The sequence below is a fragment of the Scatophagus argus genome, chromosome 17 (assembly GCF_020382885.2).
Source record: "Scatophagus argus isolate fScaArg1 chromosome 17, fScaArg1.pri, whole genome shotgun sequence".
In the NCBI taxonomy this organism is placed as follows: domain Eukaryota; kingdom Metazoa; phylum Chordata; class Actinopteri; family Scatophagidae; genus Scatophagus; species Scatophagus argus.
This window is the reverse complement of record NC_058509.1, coordinates 21,304,668-21,323,760: the sequence shown is the minus strand read 5'-3', so window position 1 is coordinate 21,323,760 and position 19,093 is coordinate 21,304,668. Positions and strand designations below refer to the sequence as shown.

At 38.6% G+C, this 19,093-nt stretch overlaps 1 protein-coding gene across 1 annotated transcript in view; it reads left to right on the top strand.

Moving 5' to 3' along the window:
* epb41a (erythrocyte membrane protein band 4.1a) overlaps window positions 1–12,083 on the top strand; it is a 76,660-nt gene extending 64,577 nt beyond the window's left edge. Inside the window, exons 16-20 of the mRNA XM_046417574.1 lie at window positions 461–589; window positions 4,311–4,412; window positions 6,654–6,734; window positions 7,004–7,123; window positions 9,866–12,083. Coding sequence (XP_046273530.1) covers window positions 461–589; window positions 4,311–4,412; window positions 6,654–6,734; window positions 7,004–7,102 — 411 coding nt within the window. The 3' untranslated portion in view covers window positions 7,103–7,123; window positions 9,866–12,083. The remainder of the gene's footprint in view (window positions 1–460; window positions 590–4,310; window positions 4,413–6,653; window positions 6,735–7,003; window positions 7,124–9,865) is intronic.
* The last annotated feature ends 7,010 nt before the right edge of the window (window positions 12,084–19,093 follow it).

Here is a 19,093-nt window from a genome sequence, read left to right as displayed (position 1 = left end):
CTGATGTGATTTAGGTATTCACTTCTTAAAAATGCTGTAATAAAAGAACAACAAACAAATGACAGGTGCGGCGTCTCATTTTCAACAAAGGAAAGGAAGAAACCTCCCAGTTTTAAACAACCCTTGTGGACAAGTATTATTTTCTTTACATATGAAGTGATGTGGACTTAAGGATTTCCCTGTTCTTTTTGTGTGCCAAACTGATGCAATCAGCAGCCAGAAATGCGCACCCTTCAGTGACACCAAAATTCTTGTTACATGACTATTTTCTACAGTGTGACTGATAATCTTGTGAAATTTGTTCACCAGTTGAAAAATCTACCTGCATTTGGTGCTTGGCAGGTCTGAATTTTGGACCCTGATAAAAACCCTTAAGTATTTCTTCCTCTTGAGGTCCTGCACTAACTTTGCCATATAATCTAAACTAAGTTTGTTACTGCTGTTTATCTGATCCTTCCAGTCTCCACTACTAAAGACCCAGACAATCACCATCTCAGATGTCACAAACTCCCTGAGAGGAAGGGTGACCTACAGGGACATCCCCTTAGTGCACACTGAAACCAAGACCATCACATATGAGTCAGCACAGGTGAGGCAAATTATGGGAACTGCACACTCAAAAAAATTACATTTCACACAGTATCTGCAGGCCTTGATTCAATTATAGGTCTAACTTGCCTCACCTTGTATGGTTTAAGTGCTAGAAGCGAAGGCAACCAGACATCTTTAGGTTGTTGAGGATGTTTCACCTCTCATCCAAAAGGCTTCTTCAGTTCTGAGACTGAAGGGGAAATCCAACTATTTAACCTCTAGTGTGGTTGTCACCTTGGGGGTGGCCTTGAGGGTCGTTGACACTTTGTGCCGTCATGTGAGTCATTATGGTCACATAAGGGATGGTGCAAATGAGGGTTGAACCATCTGGGGAGGGATCTCAAAGCTGCACTACAGGTGGCTGAAGGTTGGTGTCGCAAGCCACCACCTGTGTTCAATGATATATGTTCTGTCTGGACATAGATGGCCTCTTTCACACCACCCTCAAGCCATCGATCAAAGTTTGATATTGTTTTCTGTGTTTCCTAGTTGATTTGACAAAGACCCAGTTTGGATAGCGACACATTTTAACGCTTCCATGATGTCTGTGTGTTCCATCTCTCATCCCTTTTCCCTGGAAGGAACACTCTCTGCCTGGGGGTGCAGGGTCCTGATGACTCCAAGTTTGTGTTTAAATGGGTGGTGGGAGTCAAAAAGTAGGTACTGGTTTGTGTGTGTGGGTTTCCGGTAGACCTCAATGGTTAAGTTTCCATCGTTCTCAATGGGCATCATACAGTCCAGAAATGGTAATGTAATTCCCGTAGGATCCTCCCTGGTGAATTTATTGTAATGGTACACTGAGTTGATGTGTTTGTCCACATGCCTAAACCAGTGGCTAAGTTTTGTTCCTCTGAAAGAGCTCAGTGCTTTGCTTTCATATTCTTCCAGGCAGAGGTTGGCCACAATGGGTGACATCGTGAACCCATAGCACATCCGTGCTTTTGTCTATCACCAGACCAGTCTGAATTCCTGGACTTTGTTAGTGAAGTCTCTAGAACTATGAATGTGATGTATTTCTCACCAGTCAACCTAAAATGGTGGCAAGGCATTTAGCGATGTTGTATGTGACTGAGTTTATACTGCTAACAGTAGGTCTGAGTGGGGCTCCTTCCTCCCATCTTGTGAAGTCACAAGGTGTGGTTTGCCGGGGTAAAGGTGATAATAGCTGGGCTGGGCGGTTGGTGGTTTTGTCCTTTTGCAGTTGTTGTAAACAATCTTTTAATAACTTTTCTTGTAGTCGCTTGTTGGGTCCTGTTTCAAGATTTCATAGGTATTGCTGTCACCAAGGAATGAGATTATTTTTGCGTGGTGGTCAGTTGTGTTGAGACTATGGTGCATTTCCCCTTGTCAGCTGGCAGTATTGTTATGTTCTGGTCTTAGCTCAGGGATGTTATGACCTTGAGATTGGAAGGAGATGTTATTGCACTGGGGAAGGCTGCTGATATTTTCATTCTGATCTGCTCTGCTTCAGGTTGTGCTATATGGTTAGTTCTTGTGGCTGATTCTGTGGCCATGATGAGTTATACTATGGGCAGTTGTTGTGGGGATATGGCAAAGTGCACATGATGGCACGAAAAGTCAATGACCTTTGAGACCACCACAAAGGTGACAACCCCACTAGAGGTTAAATAGCTGGATTTCCCCTTCAGTCTCAGAATTGAAGAAGCCTTTCGGATGAGAGGTAAAACACCTTCAACAATCAAGATATCCGGTTGCCTTCGATTCTAGCACTTCAACTACCATGGCCTGGATGACTGAGAACCTACACTGACATCTCACCTTATATGTAATTCAGTAATTTTTAAAGTTGGGTTAGTACACGTTGATATATGTTCACTTGAGAGCACTGACCCAGGCTGAAATTTTGGGCCTTGTCTAACCTCTGCCAATTTGTTGAAATCATGCTAAACTCTGAAGTCTAGGACATTGCACCTTTTTTCATCTATGGCATCACTATATATCATATAGAATGTCTAAAGATTAACCAGTACCCAGTCCATAAGGCCTGTTGACACACATTTGTACACTATGAGTGAGGAAGCTCAAAGGAGTCCTTATAATCACTGAGTTAAAATTGCCATCACCTGCACTGTAATTCACTGCCATTGGTGTGTTGTGAGTGTAAATAGATGAATGAGGGGGAAATTAGAAAGCACTTTGGATAAAAGTGCTACATAAATGCAGCCATTTTCCATTTTATTATTTACTTTCAACCTAGAGCTTTGTATGTTATGAAGGTCTGGACACTACCTGAGTTTCAATACTAATACGAAAACCCTTTTTTTTTTACACTTTGAGAAAAATAAAGCTGTTTTTGTACTTAACCGTTTTTGCATTGGTGTTTAAGAACGTTTTTTGAATTAAACAGCCTAGAAATGGAAACTCTGGATTTAAATGAGAAAATGTTGGATTATGGATTAAGGAAAACTAATTAAGGTAGACCAATTTGACCAGATGTGCAGTGGCATCTTAAAGGTGTAAAATATAGCCATAATTTTGGTTTAAAACATTACACAATCATCTTGCATCACCAACAGTATGTGACGATATGGCCGTTTTAATATTATGTCAAAAACATCTATATGCAAAATGTCAAGAAACTAAATATTTTTACAGATATTAAACAGAAGAATACAATGGTACACCTTCTGAAGATGCCCTGTTAACTCATTTTAAAACACACTTCATTCACACAATATATAAATGAAATATAACTCGCTAAAACTGTTGTAGTTTGTCTTTCCACAATCACATGTAGTTTGGTAGAAATAAATCTTCAGTTTAGTAAGATGTAAAAATATTCTGCCTCTACATACAATATTCACCCACTGCTGAATCCAGACTTCTCTGCCTCTTCACCTCCTTTCTGTCCTCATCTACTATGTCCTATGATCCCAGGGGTCATAGTGCTCATCAGAGCTACTGTAAAGCAATACTGTATCCCCTGTCATGAAAAAGTGACTTTTGCCAGCCTTAGAGGCTGTTTCTCGTCCTAGTCTGTTGATCAATCATGTTCACTGGGAGGCTGCAAAGCCAGGTTGAGTAAGCCACATTGTCCGCAGTGATTCCTCCCATGATCCGAGGTCACAGTCTAGGTGCAGTCCAGTCAACAATAAAGCTACTAGCTCCGTGGCTAACTGAGCTCATGGTAACTATAACTAAAGCCAGAGATAAGTACAGCAAACAAGACAGTATGCAACAGTTTGCAGTTATTATTACTTGTGATATGCTGGACCTTATATTTTTGGAGCTACCTTCAAATTCAACACAAGTTCAAGATGCTCCTTTAAAGTTCCACTGTAGCATCACTGTTCCACTGTCTTAGTAGCATCTAGCAGTGTGATTGGAGATTGAAGCCAACTGAACACCTCTCATCTCACCCTCCTTTACGACAGCAACTAAAAAGACTAAAAGCCATTTCTAGAGCCACAGTTTTTTGGGGTTTTTTTGTCTATTCTAGGTTACTGTAGGAAGTGTAACACCATTTAGATATAAAAGTACAATTATGAATATTATACTTCATTTCTGAAAATAGAGCCCCATAAATTCTACACTCTGGACCTTTATAACACATGGAGCGGGGAACAAAAAGCTCTGAGGTTCAGTGCCCAGCTTTAGTTCCAAATAGGATTATGAATTTTTAAAGTTAACAAATAACAAACAAGAAATACTTGAGTATGTTCAAATGGATTGATCTGAGGGTGTTGTCTCTCTCACAGCCTGTTGACAGCCTGGCAGAGAGGGAGTCAGGAGTGCTGCTGAGCGCCCAGACCATTACTTCTGAGACCATCAGTACCACCACCACCACCCAGATCACCAAGGTCAGCTCATTTCACTAACAGCCCAGTATCAATATAGATCAATACAAGGATTTATTACAACGGTGTGACAGATCCTTATATTAAGTCACTTAAGATACTTGAACCTGCTGCAGAGTGAAGTAAATGAGGCAGTAGCCTGCCATTTGTTCTCGTCAGGATTTTTTTTTTTTATCATGATATTGGGTTTTTCATTTGGATGTACCTCCACAAGTCTGTTAAATTATTTGTATTACAAGAAATAAACCTTTATCTCTCCCTGACACCAATAGAATGCCAAAGTTGTGCCCTGTTGTACTGGCTAGCCATACTTTTAGATCATTATACCTTTTGCAGATATGAACATGTCCTGTACTGTATTTGTTTTAGGTGAAGTTTACAGTATGTAGGGCAAAACATCTCTCAGCTTGCCATATACATCAGCAATAAACACTTTGCAAAGTCCATTATGCGACAGCTTAGCCTGAAAATGTGGGGTTATGCTATTCAAATGCTGAAACCAATGAGAACAGGAAGTTATGTTATGTAGACACAATACAGTGGCAGCTTTCTCATTGTATTGGTAATCTTCTTCTTCTTATTATTATTCTTATTATTGCTTCCACCATGAAATCTGCCTTCCCATCCATGAAAATAAATCAAAATTTGCACAAAAGTCCAGTGACATGCCAGACTTCCTCAACTGGCATTCATAACAAGTCAGCTGTTTGTGTCATGACTTTGCAAAGTTCAACAAAATGTAGGCCTAATTGAGCAGAACTGTTCATATGCTTTGAGCTGGCAGGCAAGTCCATCATTGTTTTTCTAAACAACAATAATTATAGTAATAATAACAAGGGTTGAGATGCGGCAAAGAATTAAGCATCATTCGAACTATAGTTCCACCATTATCCATGCCCACAGCAACATGCCCCCAACTTGGAAAACAACTGGTCTCAAGGGTTTGATTACCAGCTTTACAGCTGAACCACCAACTGGCCACAGTATTCAGCGATCTGTATATTGACCTGAATCCTGGTGGGGCATGTCCCACCTTCCCCAGTGTCCCTAGTACCCCTCACCACAAAATCAGAAGCTTTCTAGATTGTATTGACAAAGGGTGGGTGATCTGACTGCTAACAACAAGAGTCTACAAATGTCTTGAACATTGCTTTTCCATTTCTGTTCTGAGAACTTTATGAGTAATGACATCTTTTGGATTCAACTTACGGCATTTGACCTCTGAAAAAATTTCTGTACTCACATAAATTTTCAATTAAAATGTTTTTTTTGTTTTTTTTTTTATAAGTCAACATTTCCCACATTAACTGTTTACATGGATAATTAATGAATTAACAACTCTTATTTTAGTAAACATCAGTGTCATCAAATAAAGTCACAACACTGAGAATTTCATTTCATTTTGGTGAACAGACAGATACAAACTGATGAGGGCTGCCATTCATCATCCTTTAGAATGTCAACCCTTGCTATTAGGAGACTGCTATTCTTGTCTCTTCTTCCTCAACCCTCTGTGGGTGTTAATTTGCCTATATAATGAACAAATTAATGTTCATCTAAAACAAATATTAAGAAGCTCTCACTGCTTTGGATACATGCAGATTCTTCATTTTACTGTTACCATACAGCATTTATGATATTGGTACTGATAATACTCAGAATCACGCAGGAAATTGTGTGTCTCGCAATGTACTTACACAGTTCCAACAGCATACAACTAAAAACAAGGACAACAAAGCTGAACATAGATAGGTTAAAAAACGTAAAAACAATGGAGGACATATAAGACATAATTATAACCAGTGTCCTGATGCTGTCAGTGGAATCTCATAGGGCAGGGATATGCTGTGTATCTCACCAGTATATTTATAGATAGATTGATAGATAGATACTTTATTGATCCCGAGGGAAATTCATATATATATATATATATATATATATAACATGCTGCCAGTCTGTTTCATTTTTGTTTAAATGCATGTACAGCCTCAGACTCTTAAATAGGGCCTTGCTTTATCAGTAAAATTTATGCATGTCTTGCATACATCTGTGCTCCATTACATCATCCTCCAGTGGAGGGACACCAAATTTGCCTTAACAGGGGATAAATGCACAAGTTTTTTGTGACTTTCCTGCCACTGTGCGTTATGTTCTCATCCACACTAATTTCATATAAAGATGGAATTATTCATGCATTTTTTTTTCTTAGCTTGTATTTTAGCTTTTGTTATGTCTCTATTGTAGACAGTGAAAGGAGGGATCTCTGAGACTCGAATTGAGAAGAGAATTGTCATCACTGGGGATACTGAAATTGATCATGATAAGGTAAGAAATGTAAATGTTAGAAGAGTTTCTGAGAGACAGAATTCTTTGCATGCTTCAGTGATCACATTAAATTATGTAACAATGTTTTCTTCCTCAAAGCTCTGCAGTAAGCAGGTTATTTAAATGTGTGTCACCGCAGATTTCTGCTTAAATGCATATAGGCTCAAGCTGTTATTATTTGCATGCTTCATTTGTCACATAGCGGAATTGTGTTTATATATTGAGTATATTCCGCATGCAGCTTATTGTTGTCCTTCCTCCACTCACAGGCTTTAGCTCAAGCCATTAAAGAGGCCAAAGAGCAGCACCCAGATATGTCTGTTACCAAAGTGGTAGTGCACCAGGAAACAGAAATCACACCAGAGTAAGACAGACTGATCCTTTCAGAGGTGAGTGTCCACTCCGAACCCACCCTTACCCAGTCCTAATGATCCATTCTCTGGTCTGACTGGAACTTTAGACATAAGGATAAATCCCTTTCCGTTATCGTAGATGATATGAAGATCACTTTCTATTACCATTAAAGGATCATGTGTCAAGTCTAGAATGAGGAGAAAATATTATTATTCAGAAAATTGGAAGTACAAAGAGCAAAATTTAAAGTAGTACAGTTTCACAAAAGGAACCTGCCCCCCTAACTTCCCTAGACTATGCAACCACCAGAAGGACATACAATCAATGAAGGAATACAAAACTAGTGATGTTGGGGGCAGTCGTGGCCTAGTGGTTGGAGAAGAAACTTGTGATCGGAAGGTCGCTGGTTCGATTCCCCCACCAGACGAGCAGGAAAGATTTGAGTGTGGTGGAGTGATAATGTCCCCACCCCCCATTAGGAGGCTGATGTGCCCTTGAGCAAAGCACTTAACCCCCAATATATGCTCCCTGGGCGCTTGATGCAGCCCACTGCTCCTGTGTGTTTCACTACGTGTTGCATGTTGTGCGTGTGTGTTTCAATCAGTGATGGGTTAAATGCAGTAATTTCCCAGTTTGGTATTAATAAAGTAACTTAAATTAAATTAAATTAAATTAAATTAAATTAAATTAAATTAAATTAAATTAAATTAAATTAAATTAAATTAAATTAAAATGTTAATCTGTAAAGGTCATCACACTGTTGGACAGCAGAACATATGAGTGTGATAAAATGGTAACATCTGCTCACATCTGTTCCAAACATTACATTTGTTAGGACATATTCTTGCTAGTCTCGTATTAGAGTAGACCCTGAAAATAATCTTGAGTTGTGCAAGTCTGACACATGAGGAAGAGAAATTAACTGGATGTAGAATAGTAATATTATTTTATTCTCTGTCTCCCATTTGTCATTAAAACTAAGCTGCATTTCATAGAATCAGCAGGGATGGTGGATGAGTTTAACAAGAGCTACAAGAGGTAACTTAATTACTGAACAGAGTGGCACTTATGGTATTGGATGAAATGTCCTTTCCCATTTCATATCTTTAAATGAAATGGGAAAAGTGCAACTTTAAGAGAAAATTAAATCATTCTAACAGACCAGGAAAATCAAAAAAGACCCCATTGTTGAAAAACTTCTTGATAGCTGGAATGCCCTGGGTGGGTTTTAACCCACACGAGCCACCATTTTTTGAAGACATTTGAGTGTGCATTTGGCTTTAAAGCACTGTTGCTGTACTTTTCTACCAGCACTTATGTTGTCTAAGCCAGAGCTACTGAAAAGGAAGCACATGCGATACAACTTTGTACCAAAATAGAGTTTGCACACACAGGTTGTAATTGGCTACCATGCCCAAAGCATAACTGTACACTACTGATCAATCTTATGTAAAAAAGCTTAAGTTGGACTTCAGTTTAAAAGCAAAGATGTTTCACCTCTCATCCAAAAGGTTTTCTCAGTTCTGATTAACTGGTCGGAAGTCCCAGGTATTAAACCTAGATGGTAAACCTGCCCAGCCAACACATGACTGCAAGGGGGTTGAATGGGTTGTTGTTGCATACAGCCATCATGTGACTTGTTAGAGTATCACGTGTCCAGTTGCGAAATTGCAGAATTTGCTAAATTAATGCAACTGCAGTACTTTAGGTAATATTGCCACATTTTGAAGAAAAAAAGGTCACTTTATCCTCTGAATTTGGAACTTTATGTCTTGTTACATACAATATCCTGCATTTCCATTTTTTTTATTTTCCTACAATATTAAGTATACACGTAAATGCAAGTCCTCTATATTTCACTCCACCAGACATGTTTACTACACTGTCCTACATGCAGAAATATGTCCTTTGGAATTTAAGGCTCGGGCTGAAATATGAATCCTTGGATTTGGCCAGGTCAGCAAGCTTTTGATTATTTAAATGTCCAACCTACTTCATTAAAGGCTGGACAAAACATTTTACTGCTATACCTCCTGTAAAAGCACATTTTACATTTTTTGGGAACATTTCTAATTTGCAGCTTCTAAATTATTGAGTCTACACACTTGATCTCATTTAGAATTCTGCTACCAATTTCACCCTAAAATTTTTCAAATGATCATTTTCTGAGCAAAGCTCAGATACAAGGAGCTCCGCAGAACAGTCATATTTTAGAGATGGGACTGAGTTTTATCATATTTGCACAAGAAGCATTCATCTTTTCTGATCTGCTGCTAAACGTGCTCTTAATGCAAATTTGTTTTGATAAAGTCAGTATACTGAATATTTTCACAGCTTTAATTCCATCAACATAACACCAGCTTCATGTCATACTCCCCACTCTGCTGAAAACACTATGTTCTGACAGAAATACAGAAATAGTTTCAACACTAAAGTTAAAAGTCAGAAACAGCAGTCAAAAAGTGGAGCTCAACTTTAGTTAATAGAAACTGTATTCAGAGTGAAAGAACTTAGAACTTACCCTAACCTTCATTATCATCACTTATGGTATTATTTCAATATCACAGGCAATATTATTTGCCTGATCAGCACAAACAAGGTAAAAACTTATTATACTTATTTATTTATGTTTGAGATATTGCTGTCCTTATCTGATTTTGGAGGTGAATTCATATGCTGAGATCTGAAGCACTGATGTTTGGCTTTTAAAATCTACTAAAGATATCTTTCTTTTTTCCTCTTTCCTTCTCTCTTTCTCTTAATCTGCCACCTCATAGACCTGTCAGTCGCCCACACTCTTCCTCCTTACTTGTGTTACGATCACACCATTTTACTGCAGCACCCTCAGCTGTGGCACCCAACTGCACAGCCTTTGACATGAACTACCAGACCACATCAGAGGGAACAAGTTTCAGTGTTGAATCATGAACTTTAACCTCCATGTCTGTGGAATTTGCCCTGAAGACCTGAGGAAGATGGTATCGCCACAAAATTCCCTTCCAGTATTCCCCACAATCCCCTCTTATTCCATTTGCCAAAACATCAACCACTCTGTTTTCGAGAAAATTTAGAAAATACAGTATTTATGGATTTAACCTCTCCAATTTGTTTGGAGATTGAAAAAAAATTCAAGGGCATTTGGTCTTTTAATCTTAAGATTGCTGGTTGTTTATTTTTCTACAGCTTTTCTTAGCATTTGAAATGGTGAATTGAATTGGGGGGTGGGGATGCATTGGGAACCAAGAAACCCTCTAAAATCCTAGCATGAATTTAGTAATCATTCCTTGTACAGTAAATATTTATTTTGCCTCTCGTGAAAAAAAATATTTTTTCAATTCATGTACATAAAATATCGATTTTATCAAACCAGAGGGGCAATTACTCCTTTTACGTTATTTAAAGTTCAGACTTAATCACATGCTTTTTGATTGTTTTAACTGTGGTAGGGCTAAGTGTCAATAGAGTGGGACTTTTATAAGGACCAAGGACACAGAAGTGACTGAAACGTCCTTTTCTTTATTTATTCTCATGGAAGTCTTCTTTTTGTGTGTTTTGCATTTTAGATCTACCCAGCTCAGTTCCATGATTTAGTATTGAGGGTATTCCAGTCACAAGATATAGTTTTACTTATTTCTACTAAGCATGACATCATAATTTGCAGTGTGTTCCGTATATGTCCTAGATTTAACACTTAACACATCTAGCAAATGGGCAGTGTGTACTCATCCAGACAGCTAATTCAGAGTCAAAGTGAACCATCTGTTTGATCATTATTGAAGCAGTTGAAAAACAAAGACAGCATCACAGATGATAGTTTCCTCATTAAACCACAAAGTTTTGATGTGTATCATCTTGCTCAATCAGAGACTTTACTTTCATGTTTGTAATTTGATTAGAATCCAAATAAATAATAATAATCCTCCGATTATTGCAACTCCTGTGTGAAAACATTCATAAAGATATCTGATTATTGTTGTATTTACATTCATTAATTTAACCAATTCCTAATATTCAGAGTTAGTAAAATGAGGTATCTGCACAAAGCAGTTAGGATAGTGTCAGTTTAACTTTGGTCTTTGTTGTTGTTGTTGTTTTTGTTATTTTGTATATTTCTAGCCCTCATGATAAGGTTTACTTGTAAAGTAACTGTAATTCTGGGGAAAGAAAATGTGGGTAAAACATGATCAGGTAGACAGATTGTAAAAAAGTCAAAAGTTTTTACTAATATATATATAGAATTAACAATTGAAGTTAAGAATTTAACAAGGTACACAAATTGAATATATTATTACCAAACTGTTAAATGAAGGGAATATTATAAATACAAATATTATAGGTTAGGTGTATATTCATTGAACTTGTCTGTATGTTACCTTTAAAAACAGTTGTGTTTGGAAGATATGTTCAAACTTGTGATGTTACAGTGGCTTTTTGTTTACATAGTCGATTGCTTTTGATTAGATAGAACTGATTGTTCCTAGCAACTAATTTCCAAATTCTACTGAGTATATATCAGCTAAGATGTCCCTGTAGCTACCAGACTGCAAATCTGGGGCAACCAAATTTAGTAAATTACTTGAAATTGTCTAGTAGTTACAGAAAAATTGAAAATGCATTTCTGAACAAGACTGTGTAACCCAATCATGCTGAGTGCTTTGTTGTGATAAACTTAAATTATTCTTTAAGGAACAGTCCTGATATACATGCCTTATGTTCAGAAAAGTGTTTTTGCCCCTTTAACTCTGAAAACAAGTGGTGGCCAGTTTTGATGAAACATACCCAGGAACTAAACCAAGTTTTATATTTTTACTCTCTGACACTTACTGTCAGTGTTGAGGTCATTAGTTGAAACTACTAATTGCTATATATTTATTCACCTGCAATTCTGTGTGAACCAAAGTACCAAAGTATAATCCATGCATGCAGCAGCAGCATCATAATGTCCACACAAACAGCAGTTTAGCTAATAATGATGGATTTTCAATGTTAATACTAATAAAAGTTTTGCCCCACTAAAAAAAGTATGTAGCTAATTTAGCAGATTAAATTACTTAGTTAAGTGATAGCTTGATGAACAGTCTTCACTCAAGAGATATTGATCGACACAGTCACGACATAAACTTACACCATAGACGACAAGAAGTTCTACAAAACAATAAGAGTAAGACATTTAAATTTTAAACATAGTATTTAAAACTGATTAATTTAGATTATTCTTGGCAAAAGAAAATGTACCTGACAATGTGGGACTGCAGAGATTCTATTTTATTTAAACAGTGAATGGAAAAGACCTAGGATATATCCTAGTTAGTCACCTATTGTACCTTCAGATAACTTGATTTGAGTTCTTCCTGAGGTTGTTAAAAAAATAACTTGGCTGGACTATCCGTCTAAACCTAGAAAGGATGTTTTTACTGTTAAATCTAATTATTAATTTATCAAGCGCAGCACGGTTTTGAATATCTAGAGCATGGCATCGCTCGTATACAATCTTAATTCCAAAAAAGTTTGTATGCTGTGCAAATCATAAATAATAATGATAACAATAATAATAATAATAATAACAATAATAATAATGTGATATATAATAAATATAACATAGTGATTAGTGATAATTTGCTCATTCCTTTTGACAAATACTCTAATGAAAACCATAGAAAGTCAGTATATTTAGTGTGTTTTTATCTTATCAACTTGATTTTTTACCATTGATGCTGGCAACATGTTTCAGACAAGTTAGCACAGGCCCAACAAAAGACTGAGAAAGTTGTGAAATGCTCAAAAAAAAAAAAAATTAGCCATTGGAACATTCCACAGTTAAGCAGGTTCACTGGCAACAGGCCAAAGTTTCCGTCCTCCTCAGTACACACTGCCCATTTAAATCAAACACATATTGAGTATGGTTTTGTCAGTTTTCAAATGTGATGCTTTGTTAGAACACAGTATTCTGTACAGTCCTCCCAACATGTTGTAGTTCTTTCAGTGTTTTGTCATCTTCATTGTGGTGTTCCGTTTTCTCATGGGAAACAAGCTAATCAACATTTGTAATATCTTTCTAAATTGTTAATCCTCACTTTGCCATATTTAATAAAATAGCACCGTGTATACATACAGTGTATGTAGTGTGTATTTTATCTTTACACAGAAATTTTATTTTATTTTGCCTAGTTATTGTTGTGATTTTTATCTCACTGTTTCTGCTTGCCACATTCAGGGTAAAATCTACCTAGATGAACTTCAAAGCCCTGGCAGGTGGCACACAAGCCACAATATTCACTACACATGTATTACACATACACTATACTACAGCATATGAAAGTGTTAAATGGAGCAAATATAGAGATGCTTTTGCTACTCTTAAACATATCAGCAGTGGTGCAGTGGTGCTAAAATGTTTGACTTAAAAGTTTGACTTCAGGATATCACTGCAGAACTATGTCTATCTGCAAAATATAAATGAGCTCAGCAAATTTTATGGCAGTCACCTTATGCTATCATGAAGCATGTTGTGTGGACTCAACGCAGGGTTTCTAGAATTAATTCGGTTAATGTTCTTGATAGAATGACTCTGTTCAACAGAATTCACTAAATGGTGAATGGACCCAAAAGGCAAGATACACACACAGACTACTAAGAGGTTGAAGACAAGGTTAAAAAGTTTATTGCACAAAAAATAAAAACAAAAATGAATTCGGAGTTTTTAACTGATTGTAGAAAAAGAGACAAGATTAGCCAAGGAATCCAGGGTTGTGTTGGTGTGGCAGGTGAGTGTAACAAAGGGTAGGCTGAGAGACTGGTGGGGTTACTGGAGGGCTGGTCTTTTCCACGAGGAGCGCAGAGCACAGAATCAGATGAAACAGTATCAAGATAGTTTGAGGATCCAGAGGAAAGCACGAGGTGAGCTGGACATGGCATCTCAGGAAATGGCAGAGATCCAAACCACCTGGATCTGAACAGAAAACTTGGAGGATGACTTTGCTCTGAGCTGCTGTTTTGCGCATACAGAGTCAGTCAGAGTCTTTCCGTCAGCATCTGATGTCTTTTGGTGATTCAATTCAATTCAGTTCAATTCAATTTATTTATATAGCGCCAAATCACAAACACAGTTGTCTCATGACACTTTCCAATTAAAGCAGGTCTAGATCAAACTCTGTTATTTGATTTTTGGTATTTTTGTGAGACCCAACAAAACCTTCATGAGCACGCCCTTGGCAACAATGACAAGGAAGAACTTCCTTTTAGAAGGCAGAAACCTCTGAGCAGACCGCGGCTCAATACAGGTGGCCATCTGTCTTGACCGGTTGGGTTTGTGAGTGAGCAAGAAGGAGATGTGGGGGTACATAGAGATAACAACAGGGTACTGGAATGACAGTGACAGTGGTAACAATAATAATGATAGCAGTAGTAGTAGTAGTAGTAACAGTAGTAATAATAATAATGTAGAAATATAACAGGTGGTAATAACATTTGTCAGTGTCAAGCAGGACCACAGCAGGCTATCCAGACACGATCCATGGCAACCTGAGAGACGAGAAAGCAAAAAGACTCCGGGGAAGAAGTCAAGTTAGTGACATACATTGATGGGACATGAATTTGTGTGGAAAGAGAATTAGAGTTAGAAAGAGAGGTTCAGTGCATCATGGGAGATCCCGGCAGTCTAAGCCTATAGCAGCATAACTAGGGGCCAGCCTAGGCCGCAGAAAACGAAGATAATTTCATAGGAAGAGAGATGATAACTACAGGCTCTGGTCCCCCCTGTACTTGTACTTCCTCTAGGAAAATAGCCCTGTATCCTGGGAGTGTAGAATTCTAGTTGGATGATGATGTACTATGAGCTCTTTAAGATATGATAGTGCTTGACCATTTAGGGCTTTCAGAATCAGAATCAGAATCATCTTTATTGCCATTGTAAGTGAAGAGGTTTCACATTACTAGGAATTTGTCTTGGTGATTGGTGCATACATAGAACGTAACGAGTAACATATATAAACTAAAATAGAGTAAGGTAAAACAAAATAAAGTAAGTAAAATAAATATGGTTCTGGAGGTAGTCCAAAAGTGAGGTAGTGCAGGGTGGAAGTATAGTGCAAGTAGGTGAGGTAAACAGTGCAAATGAACAGCAGGTGGATAATGACATGAGCAGAAATCACTGCCTGTACTGAGGTAACTTGTATGTGAGGAGAAGAATTTTAAACTCTATTCTGAATTTTCCTAGTGTAGAGAAGCCTGTACAGGAGAAATATGTTCTCTAATATGGGTTTTTGTTAGTACACGTGCAGCAGCATTCTAGATTACCTGCCTCAGGAGCTGCTGACCATCTTTTACACCTCCAACTTCCAGTCTGTTCTCTGCACTTCCATCACTGTCTGGTTTGGATCGGCCACCAAACAAGACAGAAACAGACTGCAATGGATAATCAGGTCTTCATTGGGACTGACCTGCCCTCCATCCGGGACTTATACCAGTCCAGGGTCAAAAAACGGGCAGGAAGCATCACTGCAGACCCCTCACACCCTGCACACAAACTGTTTGATCTGCTTCCCTCTGGTAGGCGTTACAGAGCTCTGTATGCCGAGACTACCAGACACAAAAACAGTTTTTCCCCCAGGCTGCCTGATCTCCCCGTAAACCACCTGCCATTGTGTGAACCATCACACTGTTTGCACTACATCATTCCACTGTTTGCACTACATGTGTGTGTATATATATATATATATATATATACACACACACATATATATTCCTTTCTTGTAAATACTTTATTCTTCATTTTCTTTTTCTTCATTTTTTTCTTACTGGGGCAGCCTGATAACAGGGTGTTGCAATAGTCCAGCCTGGTGGTAATAAAAGCGTGGACTAGTTTTTCTGCATCTTGTTGAGACAGAATGTGCCTCATTTTTGCAATGTTGCGAAGTTGAAAAAAGACAGTCCATGAAAATTGAGCTATGTGTGAGTTAAAGGAAATATCCTTATCAAAAATAAGATTTCTTACGGTGGGGCTGGATGCCAAGGTAATGCAAGTCATCCAGGTTTTTATGTCTTTAAGGCATGCCTGAAGTTTGGTTAGCTGATTGGCTTCATCTGGTGTCATCGATAAATATAAATATAATTGTGTGTCATCAGCATATTCAATTCAATTCAATTTTATTTGAAGTGCTAATTCATAACACAGTTATCTCAAGACACTTTGCAGGTGTGTTAACAACAATAACAAAAAAACAACCAAAAAAGAAGAGAATCAGAGAAAAACAGGTCCCAGGGCAAAACCCCACACTGAGTAAGCATGTGGCGACAGTGGCGAGGAAAAACTTCCTTTTAACAGGCAGAAACCTCGAGCAGAACCAGACTCAGTATAGACGGCCTTCTGCTGTGACCGCCTGGTAGGGAGAGGAGGGAGAGGAGAGACAGGGAGATGGAGAGAGACAGGAGAGGGGGAGATAGAGAGAAAAACGAGAGGGGGAGAGGAGAGACAGGGAGGATAGAGAGAACAGTGTCAAGCAGGAGCAGCAGGATCCGGGCAGGGCCATGGAGAGGGTTCTGGATCCAACAGCACTATCAGTGCAATAGGCAGGGCCATAGAGGGCTCAGGATCCAGCAGCGGTACCAGGCCCCAGGAGGGCAAGGTAGGAGATTCTGGATCCAGCAACATGCTCCGGAAGTGCTAAGGAAAGATGGAGCGCAAGAGCTCCGGGGGAGAGGGCGAGTTAGTAGTGTACCGGTGATGGGACATGATGAGTGAGCACCCCTGCTCTGAAAGCTCGGTGTCTAAGGATCTCCCCCAGCAATCTAAACCTATAGCAGCATAACTAGGGGTTGATCTAACTATAGGCTTTGTCAAAAAAGAGGGTTTTAAGTCTACTCTTAAACATAGAGATGGTGTCTGCCGTCCAAACTGAGGCTGGTAACTGGTTCCACAGAAGAGGAGCTTGATAACTGAAGACCCTGGTTCCATATTTACATTTGGATATTCGTGGTATTACCAGTAAGTCTGAATCTAAGGAACACAGCACCCTGATCACATTGCCTAGTGGGAGCATATAGATTGTGAATAGGATCAGGCCAAGCACAGAACCTTGTGGAACACCATGGCTAACTTTAGTGTGTATGGACGAATTGTGATTTACATGTACAAAGTGATGTCTGTCTGATAGATAAGACTTGAACCAGCTTAAGGCAGTTCCATTTATACCAATTTGATTTTCTAGTCTCTGTAAAAGAATCTGGTGGTCAACAGTACCAAATGCAGCACTGAGGTCCAGAAGGACAAGTACTGAAACACAGCCCTGGTCAGAGGCCATTGGTGACTTTTACTAGTGCGGTCTCTGTGCTGTGATGTTCCCTAAAACCTGACTGAAAGACTTTGAATAGGCTGTTATTATGGAGATACTTGCACAGCTGACTGGCAACAACTTTCTCCAGAGTTTTTGAATTGAAGACCAGGTTGGAGATAGGCCTATAGTTTGCTAAAACCCCTGGATCAAGAGTGGGCTTTTTTAGCAGAGGTTTGATTACAGCAACTTTAAAAGTCTGTGGGACATAGCCTGATGTCAGACAAATTAATAATGTCTAGTAAGGAGGTGCCAAGTAAAGGGAACACTTCCTTAAGTAGCCCAGTAGGAACAGGATCTAAGAGACAGGTTGTGGATTTCGAGGAGGAAACGAGAGAAGCCAATTGTTGATGGTTGATAGGAAGAAATTAGTCCAGGTAAGTATCTAACTTAGTGGTTATCTCTAATGCAGCTGCATTGATGGACAAATTTGTGGTAGGTGATGCTAGGAGGTCTTGACTGTTATCTCTAATAGTTACAATTTTTTCATTAAAGAAGTTCATGAAATCACTGCTATTGCTCAATAGAGTTATGACTCTGTGTTAGCCTGGCTACAGTGCTGAATAGAAACCTGGGGCAGTTCTTATTTTCTTCTATGAGTGATGAGTAATAATTGGATCTGGCTGTATGGAGTGCTGCCTTGTATGTTTTTAGAATATCTTGCCTGATAGAATTCATCCTTTTTTGTTGAATGCCATTTCTTCTCCATGTGTTGTGATCTTTGCTTTACCTCATGTGTTTCCTGGGTGTACCATGAAGCAGAGCTTCTTCTAGATATATTCTTTTTAGATAGAGTCGCAATTAGGTTGATCGTGCTGTGCAATGAGCCTGCAATGCTATCAACAAAGTTATCAATGTCATGGCAACTAGGGGCAGTGCATGAGTCCCCTGACACGCTGAGCCTGGGTATTGTACTAAGAATCGACGGAGCTGCTTCCTTAAATTTGGCTATGGCATTATCAGACTAGTGTGAGTGCTTCTGCTCAGCATAACAGTGAAAATGTATGGAGTGTTTCCCAATAATGTCACCAATGGGGAGCATATATAGGGTGAATACTATTGGTCCAAGTACAGAACCTTGGGGGACTCCGTTACTAACTTTTGTGTATCAGGAGGATTCATCATTAACATGAATGAACTGAAGTTTGACCTGATAAATAAGACTAAAATCAGCTGAATGGAGTCCCTTAAATGCCAATCTGCCTAATAAAATATAATGGTGAGCAGTATCAAATGCACCGCTGAGGTCTAACAATGCAAGTACAGAGACAAGACCCTTGTCTGATGTAAGTAAAAGATCATTTGTGACTTAAACCAGTGCTGTCTCTTGTGTTGTGATGAGCTCTAAAACCAGGCCGGAAGTCCTCAAATAAAGTATTATTAAGTAGGACGTCCCATAGCTCATTAGCAACTGCTTTCTCAATGATCTTGGGGAGTAAGGGAAGAGGTTCGATTACAACTGCTTTAAACCACTGTTTATAGCCATCATGTCTCATAGAGTGGTGCTAAGTAGGGGTAAAATGTCTTTGAGTAACTTATTTGGGATGGAGTCTAAAAGGCATGTTGTTGGTTTAGATGAAGAGATCAGTGAATTTAGTTGATGAAGGTCAATGGGAGAAAAGCAGTTTGGATAATTATCTGGTTCTACAGCTGTTTCAAAGGCTTCTGCATTTGAAG